An 18,709-nucleotide genomic window follows, 5' to 3' on the forward strand; every position below is an offset into this window, starting at 1 on the left:
CTAATTCCCACTATATCTAACAGTAACCTATCCATTTCCCTTTTTAAATTTTCTAACCTACCTGCCCGATTAAGTTGTCTGCCATTCCACGCTCCGATCCGTAGAACGCCAGTTTTCTTTCTCCTGATAACGACGTCCTCCTGAGTAGTCACCGCTCGGAGATCCGAATGGGGGACTATTTTACCTCCGGAATATTTTACCAAAGAGGATGACATCATCATTAACCAAACAGTAAAGCTGCATGCCCTCGGAAAAAATGACGGCTATAATTTCCCCTTGCTTTCAACCGTTCGCAGTACCAGCACAGCATGGACGTTTTGGTTAGAGTTACAAGGCCAGATCAGTCAATCATCCAGACTGTTGTCCTTTCTACTACTGAAGAGACTGCTGCCCCTTTTCAGGAACCACTCGTTTGTCTGGCCTCTCAGCAGATACCCCTCCGTTGTGGTTGCACTTACGGAACGACTATCTGTATCGCTGAGGCACGCAAGCCTCCCCACCAACGGCAAGGTTCATGGTTCATGGGGGAGATTTTGATATTATAGATTAATTAAGGAATCTATTGCGTCTAAAACCAAGTGTGATACGTAACTCGAACATAGAAAATTTTTACCATTTCAAAATCTGTTGGTGACAGTGAAAACAACCTGTGATAAAGAGATTAAAAATCTGATGCTTTTTAACAATGGAGCCATCTGTTGGGAACACTAAGCAACTGAGATGTAAAACGGGAGAGCTTCTGTAAAGAGCTTCTGTAAAGTTTGGAAGGTAGGAGACGGATACTGGCAGAAGTAAAGCTGTGAGTACCGGAAGTGAGTCGTGCTTCGGTAGCTCAGTTGGTAGAGCACTTGCTCGCGAAAGGCAAAGGTCCCGAGTTCGAGTCTCGGTCGGGCACACAGTTTTAATCTGCCAGGAAGTTTCATATCAGCGCACACTCCGCTGCAGAGTGGAAATCTCATTCCTTACAAGATGTTCGTTTAGTCCTCACGTTTACTGTTTATTGGGGCTGTAAATGTATCAGCTGGAGAACCTTTGGTCTGTAAACATCACAGACGCCACAGATCAACCAAAGTGGGAATTGGTGTGTCGGTTTGCAAAATTGTTCCTGCGTCTCATTGATGGCCAAAGCAGGCTCGTATGGACCAAAAACGGGAAGATGATGCAGTGTCACGTCTGCAACAATTACTTTCATGAATACGTCAGTAACGTGTAGCATACATTACTTCAGTCCAGCACATTAAATGCCGCTTATCATTTATTGTTTCTCACATCCAGTATTGAGATTTGGCTTCAGTACGTAAGATAAATTCTAAAGGCGGCAGGGGTAAAATACGGGGAGCTAAAGGATATTTACAATTTGTACAGAAACCAGATGGCAGTTATAAGAATCGAGGCCCATGAAAGGGAAGCAGTGGTTGGGAACGGAGTGAGACAGGGTTGTAGCCTCTCCCCGATGTTATTCAATCTGTGTATTGAGCAAGCAGTAAAGGAAACAAAAGAAAAGTTTGGAGTAGGTATTAAAACCCAGGGAGAAGAAATAAAAAGTTTGAGGTTCGCCGATGACATTGTAATTCTGTCAGAGACAGCAAAGGACTTGGAAGAGCAGTTGAATGGAATGGACAGTGTCTTGAAAGGAGGGTATAAGATGAACATCAACAAAAGCAAAACAAGGATAATGGAATGTAGTCGAATTAAGTCAGGTGATGCTCAGGGAATTAGATTAGGAAATGAGACACTTAAAGTAGGAAAGGAGTTTTGCTATTTGGGGAGCAAAATAACTGATGATGGTCAAAGTAGAGAGGATATAAAATGTAGAATGGCAATGGCAAGGAAAGCGATTCTGAAGAGGAGAAATTTGTTAACATCGAGTATAGATTTAAGTGTCAGGAAGTCGTTTGTGAAAGTATTCGTATGGAGTGTAGCCATGTATGGAAGTGAAACATGGACAATAAATAGTGTGGACAAGAAGAGAAGCTTTCGAAATGTCGTGCTACAGAAGAATGTTGAAGATTAGGTGGGTAGATCACGTTACTAATGAGGAGGTATTGAATAGGATTGGGGAGAAGAGAAGTTTGTGGCACAACTTGACTAGGAGAAGGGTTCGGTTGGTAGGACATGTCCTGAGGCATCAAGGGATCACAAATTTAGCATTGGAGGGCAGCGTGAAGCGTAAAAATTGTAGAGGGAGACCAAGAGATGAATACACTAAGCAGATTCAGAAGGTTGTAGGTTCCAGTAGGTACTGGGAGATGAAGGAGTTTGAACAGGATAGATTGGCATTGAGAGCTGCATCAAACCAGTCTCAGCACTGAAGACCACAACAACATGTAAGATATAATAGTTGCATTAAGTTTGTTTCTTATATTTGTAGGCTAAAACTGCATAATCAATTCAACACCCCTCTGAGTATTTGAAAGATTTTCTTATACGAGCTTAGACTATTGCATGTCTCCTTTATGTCACTGTGTCGTGGTATAGCGCATAACAACAAGTCTGACACCTCTTACAGTGGAATGCACTTTAACGCTACACACGCAGAAAATATTTAATCTAAGTATACATACTTCTTCTTTGTTCCAGTGGATTTTCGTTTTTTTGGTGTCGTTGCCATGGATATCTGGTGGCACACTTATGAATATGAATATGAGCTGCGGGTGGTACCCATCGCTGGACTACGAGCGTGTGGCGATGGAGTGTTCTGGGCCGTTGGTGACGAAAGTACCGACGATGCTGTCTAGCGATCTGAAATTGTTGCGTCTTACTGCGACCAGCATCACGTCGCTGGACAGCACCAGCTTCGAGGGGCGTAGCTTGGCCGAGCTCACGACCCTGTCTGTGAGCGGCGGTGCGCTGGCCGGAGTCGCGGCTGACGCCTTCTGCCCGTTGCCCGCCCTGACGAAGCTCGACTTGTCTCATAACCAGTGAGTGCTCGTTACTTTCCTTTATGTGACGTTTGGTGAACCACTGTGAATCTCCTTCAATTATTATTCACTTATGGGAAACGTCACCTATGCCTGAAGTTTCTTCATTGACGGGAACATCTTTAAGCTAATACTTTTATGTCGAATCCCTCGTTTAGAGACACACTTTTTGATCTCCTTGACAGTGGACGAAATGCAAGTAATTCGTTTTACTACAGTAATGAGATTTTACGTCAATTGTTAAAATGAGTCTCATTCAACAAGTTCACCGTATGCTCGAAAGAAGTTACCGCCTCTGCGCCATAGATGGCGTTAACAACTAGCCAATGGAATCAATGTTAAGGACATAACTGTTATGTAGCTTGTTTATCAATTGAAATAAATTTATAAATAACGAATGCAGAATTCTTCTATTTATCACTCGATTTCAGATTGAAGCTCTGAGAAATTCGACTTCTAGAATATCATTTTCAGAACAAGATATCAATTTTCCGGAATAAAAAATTATGTTAGTACCAGAACTTGCTACATGGACGTCATTGACCCCTTTCCACATTTTATTAGCCTTTCCAATTATACCAAATACCTTACATACCAGTACTTTTCTTTTCAGGAAGCATCTTGAACAGTTAGTGTAGTACGTCTACACCTACTTTACCACTCGGCAACGCACACACCTGGTAGAAGGTTCACTGAACGACCGCCACACCACTTACAATGAATCGCTTGTTACATAGCCCCACAGCCGCAAGTTTCATTATTTATCTTTTCCTGTAGTTTCATAGTAATATATTTCTTCAATTCCGTGCGTGTTTTTGTGTTTAAGTGGTTTAATTTCGCGATTTTATCTCCAACTGTAAATTTAGGCAATCTGTAGCGCTCTTTTAATTTTTACTGAACAGCCAGCTACGCAGTTCATTAAGGCATCAGCGTCCTTTGGTGGCACATCAGGAGGGTAGCAGGTTGCATATCTAAGTTCTGTCTGGTTTTATAGTTTACTTCTTTAGTTAGTCCTGCAAGAATGGGTAGGATGTTTGCATGCCGTGTCAGACGCAGGAGGAGCTGGCCGCAGTTCGCCAGCAGCTGAATGTCATTTTAGTTAAGCTCAGCTGCCTTCAAGAGGCTCCTTCGGGCTGTAACGGTGGCGGAAAATCTGGCGCGTCGCATGGGACATCACGTCTCGGTTGTTTCGTCCACGAGCTCTGCTACTGAGTCACCTGCTGCTGCACCCGACATGGCTGAATTCACCCTCACAGCAGGGTAACGCGTTCGCGTCGCTCGAGGCGGAGGGCCAATGTGGAGGCTGGCTGTCTGGCTTCGACTACTCGCCTTGTGAGCGAATAGATGGTCATTCATTAACAGGGTCCCAGCAGTAACACACGGGCAGACATATTCTAGCTATCGGAGTTCCAAGATATTCGTGTTTCGGATCCCCTCTGGTAGATTGCGTTCAGGCCTGGAATGAAAGCCAATGTGGCTTCTGTATGTCTGCTAGAGGGCCTCATGCGAGATGTGGAGGAGGTCTTATTTGCGGCTATCGAGAGTGCAGTCGTCTGCAACTGGTAGATCACGACGGCACCAAAGGCGCCGGTCATTTGGGTTCTCAGGCCATCCTCAGTTCATACGGACTTCAGGCGGATATGGTCAAGGCTGCACGCCTCGGCCGCGGGGTGCAAGCAGAGCTTGCAATTTTCAATATTGTTCCCAGAGCTGATGGGTTTCCTTTGGTCTGATGCCGAGTGAAGGAGTCTCACCCAAAGACTTCGTCGACTCTGTGGCAGTCGGATCCGCGTGGTCGGATGGGGAAGGACTCCTCTTGATACGTCAGGGGTGCACTACATAAAGGAAACAGCTACTCGGGTAGCAGGGTACTTGTGGAGTGCACAAGAGGGTTTTTTAAGGGTAGGCAGTAGTTTGTGGTACTATGATGGACACCCACCAGTTGAAATGCAGATGGTGAAATCAGACCGCGTTCAGAGACACTCGACTACCAATATTTTGTCAGTAAACTGTCGAAGTATTCCTAACATTTTACTATCCTCCAAAATAGGTCCCGTGCTCAAATTGTTCTTGGGTTCTACATCTGACAGAAACGCATGGTAATACGCTTTAAGATAGTTAGGGAGTCATGGTATGTATATCGGAAATACAGCTTGTCTAGATGACAAAAATATTCTCTTAATTGAGGTAGGATTTGAGTGTAATACAAAAGTCACCTCGTCACGTATAACAGATCTAGGTGAAACCGAGTTAATTTTTCGATGCAATTACCGGCCATCCGATTCGGCTGTGACAGTTGCAGAGACATTCAAACGAAACCTACGGCCAACAGCGCGTAAATACGCAAATACGACATTACTTGGAGGTGAGTCCAACCTATCAAGTACGGAATGGGTCATCTCTCGGCTGACCGCAGCGGTATGGACAGACAGTCTTGTCAACTAATTTTGAATACGTTTTTTGAAAACTGTCTTTTCAGCTGCTAGTTTTGCAGCCCACGTGCAGACCTTACAGCTACAAAGAGACTGGACCTCATCAATGGTACTGGCATATAAACGGGATTGGTGATGACGATGTCATCATAGCGACTCTTGTTACGAAAGTTAATAATTCAGTTAAGAAGTCTAGGCAAACGGTTCTGCTAGAAAGAGCGTAGAGGATGTCTAAACACTTTATAAATCGTACTGTGGAACAAGGACGAAAAAGATTCATCATAGTTTAACAACGAAATTCGGAAAATGCTGAGGAAGCAAAGACTGTTGTGCTGTCGGTTCTGAAGAGAAAGCGCAAATGACGACAGGCAACATTTAATACAAATACGGACTTCTGTAAAAAGATCGGTGCGCGAAGCTTACAGCAAGTACCATCCTCATGCCTTAGTTAAACATCTTGCCGAGAATGAAAGAAAATTCTAATCTTACGTAAAATCCCTAAGTCGGTCTAAGGCTTCCATCCAGTCAGTTGTTGATCAGTCAGGTGTGGCAACAAAACTTAACAAAAGCAAAGTCGAAGTTTTAAATTTTTTATTTAAGAAATCGTTTGCTCAGGAGAGCTGTGAAAACATACCATCGTTTCACCACTGCACAGAGTCCCTTATGTAAGACGTAGTAATAAGCATTGCGTGCGTAGAGAAAAAACTGAAAGAAAGGAAAACAAATAAATCGCAGGTCAGGATGGAATACCAGTTTGGTTATACAAAGAGTACTCTACGGCATTGGTCCCTTACTTAGGTTACATTTAGGGCGAATCTCTCCCTCATCGCAAAGTCTGAGGCGACTGAAAAATAAAAGATCACTCCTATATAAGAAGAATAAAAGAACAGACCCGTAAAATTACAGGCCAATATCCTTAACAACGCTTTGCTGCAGAATTCTAGAATATATTCTGAATCTGAATATATTAAATTTTCTAGAGACCGAAAAGCTTATGTGCTCGAATGAGCACGGTTTCAGAAAGTATCACTCGTGTGAAACTCAGCTTGCCCTTTTCTCACACGATATACTGTGAGGTATGCATGAAAGGCAACAGGCAGATCCCACATTTTTATATTTACGTGAAGCGCTTGACACGGTGCTCCACTGCATAATGGTTACGACGGAACAGCCGTATGGAATAAATTCCCACATATGAGAGTGGCTCGAAGAATTCTTAAGCAATGGAGCCCAGTATATTGTTCTAGACGCTGGGGTGTCATCAGAAACAAGGCTGTCGCCACGGATGCCTCAAGTAAGGACAGCTGCTATTTTCTGCAGACTTAAATGACCTGGCGGGCAGGGTGGCCAAAAGTCTGTGGTTGTTCCTCGATTATTCTGTGGTGTACGGCAAGGTGTCCAAGTTGAGTGAGTGTAGGAGGATAAAAGATGTCTTAGACAAAATATCTAGCTGGTGTGATGAATGCCAGCCAGCTGTAAACGAAGAAAAATTTACGTGAACGCGGATGGGTAGTTAAACAAGCCAGTGATATCCGGGTACAGTGTTATTAGTGACGTTCTAGATACAGTCACACCTTGTAAATATTTGGGCACAAAGTTGCAAAGCGGTATAAAATGAATCTAGCATGTGAGGACTGCGGTAGGAAACGCAGATGGTCAACTTCAGTTTATTGTGAGAATTTTAGGAAAGTGGGGTACATCTGTGAAGCAAACCACATGTAGGACACTAGCGTGTCCTATTCTTGAGTTCCGCTCGAGTGTTTGGGATCCGCACCAGTTCGAATTAGAGGAAGACATCGAAGCAATACAGAGGCTGCTAGATATGTTACCGTTAGGTTCCACCAAAATGCAAGTGTTACGGAGATGCTTCAGCAACTCAAATGGGAATTCCTGTCTGAAGGTGACATTATTTTCGAGGAACCTTCTTGAGACAACTCATAGAAAAGGCATTTGAAGCTGACTGACGAACGATTCTACTGCCGCCAGCATACAGTGTGCGTACGGACGGCGAAGATAAGATACGATAAATTAGGGCTCATAGGGAGGCACATAGACAATCGTCTTCCTCTCGCTCTATTTGATAGTGGCACAGAAAAGAAAATGACTAGTTGTGGAACAGGGTACCCTACGCTACACACAGCACGGTGGCTTGCGAGGTATGTATGTAGGTGCAGATGTAGAGTATCGGTCGTTACACTGTCCACCAGCGGCCGGGAAAAAAGAAGTTCCCTGCAAGCCCTCAATTCTCTTATTTTGTTTCGATGATCGTATCTTCCTGTGTGGGTGGGTGTCAACAAAGTATTTTCGTAATCCAATAACGCCTTTGCTCTTCCGTTTGCACCCCAGCTCGCGTATCATATCCGTGACAGTCTCTCCCCTGTTTTGCAATAATGCGAAATGAGCTGCCTATCTTTGAACTTTTTCATGTCTTCCGCTAATCCTACATGGTAAGGATTTCATACCACGCTGCAGTACTCTAAGAGAGGGCGGGCACGCGTACTGTAATGGATTTGTTGGATCATCTAACTGTTCTGCCAATAACACATCGTCTTCAGTTCGCCTTCCCTACAAAATGCGACAGTTCTTCGTAGGTCTTATCCTTGGCGGTTTAGGCGAACGTGATTTATCGTGCAACATGCTGTGGTTCAAATGGTTCAAATGGCTCTGAGCACTATACGACTTAACTTCTGAGGTCATCAGCCGCCTAGAACGTAGAACTAATTAAACCTAGCTAACCCAAGGACATCACACACATCCATGCCCGAGGCAGGATTCGAACCTGCGACCGTAGTGGTCGCTCGGCTCCAGGTTGTAGCGCCTAGAACAGCACGGCCACTGCGACAGGCCAACAAGCTGTGACTGGCTCCTAAATCGCTTATACAGAACAGGAACATCAGAGAGCCTGCAACACTTCTTAGAGAACGCTATATATCGCTTCTGTTTTACTCGATGACTTTCCGTCAATTACTACGAAGCCTCACCTTTCTGATAGTAATTCACGAACACAGTAGCACGATTGAGTAAAAAAAAAAAAAAAGAAAAAAAAGAAATAAATAAAAAAATTCATCAATTGCTACGAACTTTCACCTTTCTGACAGTAAGTCACGAATCAAGTAGCACGATTGAGTTGCTAAAGGCATGAACGTTTATCAGAAGACGCCAGTGAGCAACGATAACAAAAAGATTTTGGAAATCTAGAAATAACGAATCAATTTGAGATCTCCTGTCGGTGGTACTCCCTATACCATCAGGATAAAGAGCTCGTAGTGTCGCACGAGAACGATACTTTCTGAAGACTCGTTGACTTTCAGTCAATACATCTTTTTTAGGTAATTCATGCAAATCGAACATAGTACATGTTACAAAATTGAAATGTCAGTAGTCGTGAATGATATGGGTCTGCAATCCAACTTCCTGTCTTGATATTCATGATTCGGATTAGCAGGTCCTTGTGGTGACCCTGTTTGCAGTTACAATTGTAGAATGTGAAGTCCACCAGATATGCAAAACACCTTTTTTCTCTGTACCCAAACATGTTTCAGCACCACTGTGTCATCATCAGTGGGTTTCCGTTTTATATATTCTGTAATGTGAACATTTTATAAAATTATTACAAAAGTAAGTGGATGTTTAGTTCAAACAACACTTCGTTTCTTTTTGTTAATACCTTTGCACTTGATGTGCATGTTTTTTTTTCAGATCATTTGTATATTATGTACTATATGTATCTTGACATCTGCAACCAAACGATGTTGATGAGAAATTTTGCTGGGAGTTAACCTACCATCTACAATGTAATTTGGTTTATCGCCATATTTCGCGCATATATTAGTTTTTACTTACATTTTTGTGTGGCAAACCCATTTCATATCGTGATGCACAAGTAAATATAGGACGTATTTTCCACAAATAAGGCCGTAAAACACTTCTCATTTCTCCAAAACACCAGAGAGTTCGGCGCCAAATTTGAATTTTTTTTACGTTTCATCTCTCTCTCTCTCTCTCTCTCTCTCTCTCTCTCTGTGTGTGTGTGTGTGTGTGTGTGTGTGTGTGTGTGTGTTTCGTACGCTTCTTAGCTGTTTGTGCTGTCTTTTACATGGTGTTGCTTTTGTATGTAAATGGTGAGTCTTTCCAGATTGTAGTGTATCCATTTTTCGTGTGGTGTGTGTGTGTGTGTGTGTGTGTGTGTGTGTATGTGTGTGTGTGTGTGTGTGTGTGTGTGTGTGTGTAGACTTTATCTGTTTGTGTTGTCTTTCTTGTGAAGTTCCTTTAAAGTGTTAAATAGTGCGACCTTGAACAGTGTACTGTACTCCCTTATTACACTCTGCAAGGCCACGCTATTTAACACATTAAAGGAACTTTACAAAAAATACAACACAAACAGATAAAGTCTACACACACACACACACACACACACACACACACACACACACACACACACGAAAAACGGTTGCATACAATCTTATTTGTGGAAAATACTTGCTATATTTACGTGTGCATCACGACACCTCACCATGATGCGGAGAAAAAGGGCTTGCCTCAGGAAACGTAAGTAAAAACGAATATAGGCGCTAAATATCGCGACGAACTAAATAACATTCTAGATGGTTGGTTGCAGATGACAAGCACCCAAAGTAAATAATATACATGTGACTTGAAAAATCATGCACACCAAGTGTAAAGATATTAACAAAAAGAAACGAACTATTATTTGAACTAAATATCCACATAATTTTGTAATAATGTAATAAAAATGTTCAAATTACGGAATGAATAAAACGGAAACCCACTGATGATGGCACAGTGGTGCTGAAACATGTTGGAGTACTGAGAAAAACCGGTGTTCCGCATATCTGGCAGAACTCACATCCTGCAATTCCTTTCTGGAGTGTAGGTGTGACCTGCGTAACTTTACAGTCTGTAGGTACAGATATTTCATCGTTAGAGTGATTGTATATAATTGCTAAGGATGGAGCTATTATATCAACGTACTCTGAAAGGAATCTAATTGTTCTATAATCTAGACTGGAAGACTTGCCTTTATTAAGTGGTTTGAGTAGCTTCACTACACAGAAGATATCCGTTTCTGAGTTACTCATATTGGTTTCACTTTTTTATACGAATTCTGGAATATTTACGTCGTTTTCTTGGGTGAAGGACTTTCGGAAAATCGCCTTCGTAACTCCTCTTTCGTGTTACTGTCATCATGAACGTTACCATCGCTATCATGCACTGAAGGTATTGACTGTTTGTTGCCACTGATGTATTTCAAATAAAACCAGAATCTCGAATTTCGAGATAGAGTTTCGTTGTGGAAGCTATTAAAATCGATTCACATCGCAGTATGCCCAAAATACCAAGCTCTTGTAAGACTTCGCCAGTCTTCGGGATTTAGCGTTCTTTTTAATTTGGTATGCTTTTCTCGTTGCTTCTGTAACAGTGTTCTGTCGTGCTTTGTGTACCACAGACGATTAGTTCCTTTTCTGATTCATTTCTTTACTCCCGCCTGTTATTCATTTATTAAGTATAATTCTCTCAATTGCTTCTGATACTATTTGCTTGAATTCAAGCCACTCCTCGTCTACACTTACATAGTTAGTTCGAAAGGAATGGAGGCTGTCTCTTAGGAAGCTTTAAGCGATCTTACTTCCGATATTTTTAAAAGATAAATTCTGCGTTTACTTCTGGTGGGGATGGATATTACAGTATTCAGTCTCGCTACCACCACTTGCAATCACTAATCCCTGTATCCATCATGCAGCTGTCTATCTGCCCAGGAGTATATATTACTATGAAGTTAAATGTTTTTTCACAAGCGTTTACGCTCCAAGTGGGTTTCGTAAACAAATTGTTGAAAACAATTTTCGCATTTTCATTAGTTTCAGTCTGTTTTACACCCACCAGAGACGTTGAGCACACGTTTTCTCTAATACATTGATGATAGGTTGAAGTCGCCACCAGCTATAACAGTATAAATGGGGTACTTTTTTAAGATAATACCCGAGATTTCTTTGAACATTCCAGCAACTATAGGATCACCGGCAGGTCGTTGGTAAAAGGGTCCATTATTAATTTAGTGCGCTTGTTAAGCCTCAACCCATACTAACCCACAGAAACCATCTACTTCAATTTCGCTACAACGTAAATTGCTTGGAACAGCAACTAACACACCAATACCAACTGAAGTTTATCTAACCTTTCTGAACATCGTCAGGCCGCTTGTAAAAATTTTGGGCCGACCTTACCTGTGGCGTTAGCCAGCTTTCAGTGCCTGTAACCTACTTGAGCTCCAGTCCTCCCTCCTCCACCCCCTTACCTAAATGGTCAGTGCGTCTGATTGTCATGCAGTGGACCCAGGCTCGATACCCGATCAGTTCATTTGATCAGGACATTGCTCTATACTTTTACACACATAGTACCACACGAGGAAGCTTTTCCTAAATGTTACTTTTCTTACCACTTCATAATGTGGCTTGCTATTCTTAGAAATTAGGCGAACAAGTCGGTGTATTAGTTTTTTAATATTTGTCTTGGAAGTGCCACAACAACTTTTTTTATTAAATTTATGTGTATTGTACACACCAGTTTTTATTTCACACAAAGATTGTAATAAATTTAGCAGTAATGAATGCACTTTCAAAAATTCTGTGCCACAGGAAGTTGTGTTGTAGTATGTACAAAGTCAGTAGCAAATTTCACCTTTTTTTTCTTTAGTGGTTCACCAGAAAATGTTCCTTATTCAATGAAAAATGAAATATACTGGAAATCCATAAAAAAGATTTTATTATCATTTATAACCGAAAAAAGTATCTTTTGGTAGTCATAACATTACATCTGATGTTTATGTAGATCTTTAGCTTTAATCTTCTAACATGAACCTTATGGGGTGCCCATTTCGCACTATCCTTCACTCACATTTCACAACTGGAAATACGCACACCAAGAGTCTCCTTCAATTACTTTTCAGTGAAGGAACATGAATCAAATTCAAGTCTCATAAGGGTTCTGATTCTTCCAATGTCACCATCACTGAACGCCAGACAAGCATCATATGAGGAAATTTTAAAAACAGTAGATGGGCAAAATGTTGGACGTCTGCTCTAAAGCCTTCTTTCGAGTTTCGTGTTCCACCATGTATGCATTTCTTTCAAAAAATGGTTCAAATGGCTCTGAGCACAATGGGACTTAACATCTATGGTCATCAGTCCCCTAGAACTTAGAACTACTTAAACCTAACTAACCTAAGGACATCACACACATCCATGCCCGAGGCAGGATTCGAACCTGCGACCGTAGCAATAGCGTGGTTCCGGACTGCGCGCCTAGAACCGCGAGACCACCGCGGCCGGCTGCATTTCTTTAATAAAACTTAATTAACTGCATCGTAAATGTGCTCAGGCACTTCTATTATCTACAGATATCTTCTCTGATGGCAAGAAATCATAAAATATCACAAACAAGGACAAAGTCTTGTACAAAAGGGAGCATTGAACTGTGTATTTGTTGGAACAAGACGGCTTTTACATCATTTGTATCACAAATTAAACTCTGAAAATTGGAGATAATATTTCTAGCATGGTACAGAACTATATGGTGGAAAAAACAACATTTTTGACTGATTTTACATACAACCTCCCCCACAAGGGGCCCCGTTACCTCCAACACTGGAGCTTCCAACTACCGTGGGCTCACCTTCTGTGATTGCCTAGATCTCGCAGGCCGAGATGCTTCGTCTGAAGAAGGACAAGCGACCTGATCTGCCTCACGATCTTTACCCACCATTGACAGCGCCTGAAATTTGTTTGTGAGACGAACTAGTGAGGCCTTTTGCATCGGCCTCCATAAAGGTCTTTCGCTGCCTGGCGTATCCAGGAACGACCCCCTACTCGACCAACGTGTGAGATGTCAGCCTCGGTGCGGACAATAACCGCGGCGGCCACATTAGTGGACCAGTCGGAGGAGAGGCGGATGTGCCATACGTTCCTTGGATCCCTACATATGGTCCCCCACACCGATGCCGTTTTGCAACAGCCTCAAACAGCATGAACGAAGACAGCACTGCTTGGAACTGTGAGCGAAGGATCACCAAATCATCCTACATCCCTCAACAACTATACGAATTTAACTGCTAAGCACATGTATGTCGAAATAAGTCGGTTTTAGTTAGAAGCTCATATAAAGAAGTCAGAAATGAATGCTGTACTCTCCTGCTGGAGCAGGAGCAACCTCTTCACTTAGAGCAACCGCTTTACTGAGCTGTCCAACCAACACTGTCTGTTCAGCCCAAAACAAATGCCTGTTGCGCTGCAGACGGCGGAACTATACACTAGACTGTGCTTAATAATCCTGCAAACACGCAAGAAAGTTACGAATTAAGCAACTAAGCACAGACATAAATCAAAACAAATCGTTTCTTGTTTGGGGTTGGTGGATCTAAATCGCAAATCAATGTCGTACTCTCCTGTGGTGATACTTTGAACAACGTCTACAAAAATTTAAATTGTATATCATTCGTTCTGAAAAAAATGGAAGAACATGATGTCCTTCTGTGAAATATACCTTCTCGTGCAATTTATTGTTTATAAGGTAATTCTCATGAAAACCTTATAATATTCCACAAATTTCAGTAATTTAATTACGATATACATTTCTCACTTCTTTGGACATTTCATACTGATTTCCTAATTACAAACTATCTTTTAAATTAAATTATCTTTATATATTGGCAAATTACAGGGATCGCCAGTTTTATGGAACATTCAAAGAATGTAAATAAAACTCGTAGCCTAACGTAGATATTCCTGTTTGCATGCAACTCGAGGTTATAATATGGTGATTAAACTCTTAAGGACAGAAGAGGTGAAAACAAAGTAAAACTGGTCACAACAAAAATGCGAAAATGAAATATCTGATTTGATGCAGACCTCCTCTCTAGTTTATACTATGCAAGTCTCTTCATCTCCGATTAATCACAGCAGACTACAACCGTCTTTACCTGATTACTATATTCATGCCTTTGTCTCACTCTACAGTTCTTACACTAATGCTTCCCTCCATAATGAAACAAACGATTCCTTGATGCCTCAGGAATTATAGTGATGGATGTGTATGGATATAAAACAAGGTTAGGGTATACTAGAATCGTATTCCGACTACAAACACCTTTTGAGTGCAAAACCTACAAAAATGTAATTTTAGCTTGGCATGGAGGATGTTATGTCAAGCTATGCCATAGAAGAAGTTATACCACATGTTTCATCATTTATCGTAGAAGATATCTGTACCCTATGTGGTATTGTTCATAGACGTGTCAAATTGAAAGCGACTGTGTGTGACCAAATCTCTCATACCCCTAACAACTGTGGGCTAATTACAAATTTTTAACGTTCAACATTCAACACAGTAGTACTAGCATTGTTAGCTGTGATAAATTAGCTGACGAGTATCTGATCCCACTAATTAGTCTTTTTCTACTATGCTGGCGTTTGTACACTTTCGGGTATGACACACTTCTGAAGAGTAATTCATTTTCCTCAAGAAAATGAAAAACAAAAACTTAAACGTGTAGTGAAACACGACAGAATAGGATCAAACTCCAATTCGTCCATATTGGTTTGGTCTTGCCCCGTATCCTTCCTCACCATTCTATAACCGATCTTATTTTTCACCACTAATGACTTAGATTTCCAATGAAAGTTAGATATTGTTCCCTTCTTTAAGAAGGAGACAGAAGCATCAATAGACAACCAAAGTAAAAACTGAACAGACTTTAGATACAACAAAGGAAATAATAATCCTTTGGTTGTTATGGTCTAACATCAGCCACGTTGTAGATCAACTCACAGGATTAGGTTCCACCAATTACATAAACCATAAAATATTTTTGATTTCATGGTTCTCGTCGGAACATGTTTCAGCTTAAGTGTGCAGTCACAAAACATGTCTGACCAAGGGAAGTAAGAGTAGAAAAATTATAAGGTCTTATTAAACAGACGGAACCCAATCCCGAAACTACAGAGGAAGAAACGAGTCAACTGAAAAGGCTATGCAAAAGAGAGGATAGTTGTACAAGACATATGATGTGTATAATACATTGATTTGACACACAGAAGAAATGGCAGAAACTAAATTTGTGGGAAAATATGAAACTGGAATTTGTGGGTCAAGTCTCTGAGACACTGATAGTAATATGTATGCAGAGAAGAGGGGAGAGTAAGTTAACTGCTCAAACAGGCCACTGAAGCGATGTATTTAATGAAGGTACTTAGTGAATTTTGTTTCATGTAACTGACTCATAATTGAATTACACCCAGCAGATACTATTTTACTTTCATTCAAAATGTTTTGGCCATTAGCAGTATAATATCTAAGACTATCATTTAAATATATGTATGTTTCTTGTTTCAGATTGGATCGTTTAGATGCATTGAGCTTCAAGTGCAACAAGCATTTGAGAACTGTAAACCTCTCTGACAATCCCAGTCTGCATCACTTGCCTCTATTGGTCAGTTCATCAATAGAGACCATGTATATAGAGAATTGCAGCCTGGAGAGCGTTGATGTTGCAGTAGTGAAGAGAATGACAGCGCTGAAGACCCTGTCATTGAGTGGCAATCGTAATCTACACTGCCTGTCTGAGAAAGAACGGCTGGAGGAGGCGCTGCCTGATCTCTCCGTCATCTGCGAAGATTCTGTAGAGTATCGTCCCTCTCCGCCCACCACTGGAGGTCGAGAATCCCCTCCACTAACTCGAAATTATGTTGGAAACTATGCATCTCAGCTTCAACAGTCAGCATGGACTATTACCGTTGTAGCTGTTTTTGTCTTCACAATCATTGGGTTCCCAGTCTAAAGACTGTCCGAAGTTATCAGGCTAAGGACTGGTGCTACTAGATGTGGCATAGTCTTTTCCTGAGTTTTCAACTACGTAATTTTAACTCCTATATCAGATATTGATTCATAATAGTAAGCCTATTCATACTTAATGTTGGCTTTAAAACTGCATCAAATACTCATTAACATTCAAGTGATAATGGATATCCAATGTCAATACTGAAATGTTGTTGAATCTAGATGATTTCAATGTTAAGTAGCACTGTTAGTGACTCACTACAGAATTTTATTCTGGCACATGTACTATATATTGGTTCCTGTATGTTTCACACTTTGCAGCCAATATTTAGTTTTAAAACTGTGTCAGAAATTAATTTGTACTCGAATGAGGCTAAAATATAAGCATCGAATTTATTAAATCTTTTAGCTATCGGTTGGTGGCAAAAAGACATTGATACTCAGGTATGAGATTCTAAACTCTGTTAAATTTAGTTTATTTCTCATACGACTGCAGATGGTTGATGCTATTTCTAGCATTCGATTACATTTTAGTTACGTTTTGAGTAACAGTGTATAGTCGATTTTTAAATTGAAACATTGCATTTGATGTGCATTGATAATACACATCTTGATTAACTTCTCATGATCGAGATTCACAATCATAGAGAATTTTTTGAAGAACATCCCATCCGCCGTTGACTGTAGAAATTATTTATCTCACGATTGCAATTTCGGCTTTTGAGCCATTTTCAAGTGGTATTGAACTCAGTCTGCCTGAGTTGTGAATATATTTTTGCTGCAATGGCCTTAGTTCACACGTAAACTGTGTGTCAGAACATCAATTTGTAGCGATTTATGTGAAAAATGTTAACACTGGTAACAGTTCACGCAATTTACATAATTTAAAGCTACAGAGCTTTGCACTTTGCACTCGTTTCATGTTGCTGTACTTCTACAGCGAAGATGCTTATTTTTGACGATGACATACGGTATGTGTGTCTCAGAGGATTCTGAAGTCTTGAATATGCTAAAACAAAATCTTTAGCAATACCACTTGAAAATGGCCCAAAGGCCGAAATTGCAATCGTGAAATAATTTCTACAGTCAATGGCGACCATGCCGCCTTTTAAAAAATATTAACATCTGGTTAGTATTCATAAGAGGATATATAACCAACAATTGTTTTAATATTATATTGGAGATTGGTTGCGGTAAGCAGCCAATTCTTTACATCTGGTTAGTATTCATAAGAGGATACATAACCAAGGATTGTTTTAATATTCTGTTGGAGATTAGTTGCGGTAAGCAGACAATTCTTTACATCTGGTTAGTATTCATAAGAGGATACATAACCAACGATTGTTTTAATATTCTATTGGAGATTAGTTGCTGTAAGCAGACAATTCTTTACCAAAAAATGTATTGATTGCAGTTAGTATGTAATTGAAGGCATAAAGCTGACTTACAGTTTTACTGGCTTCTACAGCAATTATTCATAATTAGAAGCCTAAATTGTAAACAAATAGTTACAATTCTGTTATACATTGCTTAGCACACAGGTGTCTGCGCAAGGTATTATATTAATAAGTCTGGGAACAACACTTGGTTATTATTGATTAGGAGATATATATTCAGTACCAGAGTCATGATTGTACTATAAATTGTTTGGTTTTATAATTATTATAAATAGCCATAAAATGTACTGAACGTCAGGTTGCATTGAAATAAAGATATTCAGACTAAGAAGCAATTAGACATTGGTTACCATATAGACAAGGTTATATTGTGAATGTTTGATATTTTACTAATTTTATGAAAAATGCTTAAATGTACAATATGTAGCAAGTTTTGACAATAATAATTATACTTTATGTTATTAAGTATCTCATAAGCATGTATTGCTAATCCATCAAATATAAGCTCACACCAACACAAGAAAGTACAACTGATGTAGAATTCTGTCCGCAGCTCGCGGTCGTGCGGTAGCGTTCTCGCTTCCCACGCCCGGGTTCCCGGGTTCGATTCCCGGCGGGGTCAGGGATTTCCTCTGCCTCGTGATGACTGGGTGTTGTGTGCTGTCCTTAGGTTAGTTAGGTTTAAGTAGTTCTAAGTTCTAGGGGACTGATGACCATAGATGTTAAGTCCCATAGTGCTCAGAGCCATTTGAACGATTTGATGTACAATTCTGAATGCTTTTACATGTTTGACATCATTTGAATGTGGAGTACATCCGAGGTTTATCATAAAATTCTGTTTGAGATTAATAAAGTCTTCTTGTGTTTACAGAATTTATGAATGGTTTAAGTTAAGATGTTTCTGTCATGTGGCTTTCAGCCATCTTTTGAAGTTAATTAATTAAACTGCTGGCTGCTCTGTCAGTTGCCCTTAACTTACCACCAAATTAAGCTGATATACGTTTTGCATTCTATATGGATTTAACGATTTTTGCCATCTTGAACAAATATTTATATGATGAATAAGTTTCATTTAATTTACGTCTATGGCCACAAACGTTTTGTTAAC

The 18,709-nt window shown here is 40.5% G+C and overlaps 1 protein-coding gene across 1 annotated transcript in view; it reads left to right on the top strand.

Moving 5' to 3' along the window:
• LOC126281613 (leucine-rich repeat-containing protein 52-like) overlaps nt 1-18,474 on the top strand; it is a 37,307-nt gene extending 18,833 nt beyond the window's left edge. Inside the window, exons 2-3 of the mRNA XM_049980722.1 lie at nt 2,581-2,921; nt 15,761-18,474. Coding sequence (XP_049836679.1) covers nt 2,581-2,921; nt 15,761-16,205 — 786 coding nt within the window. The 3' untranslated portion in view covers nt 16,206-18,474. The remainder of the gene's footprint in view (nt 1-2,580; nt 2,922-15,760) is intronic.
• The last annotated feature ends 235 nt before the right edge of the window (nt 18,475-18,709 follow it).

Source organism: Schistocerca gregaria, chromosome 7 (assembly GCF_023897955.1).
Source record: "Schistocerca gregaria isolate iqSchGreg1 chromosome 7, iqSchGreg1.2, whole genome shotgun sequence".
Taxonomy (NCBI): domain Eukaryota; kingdom Metazoa; phylum Arthropoda; class Insecta; order Orthoptera; family Acrididae; genus Schistocerca; species Schistocerca gregaria.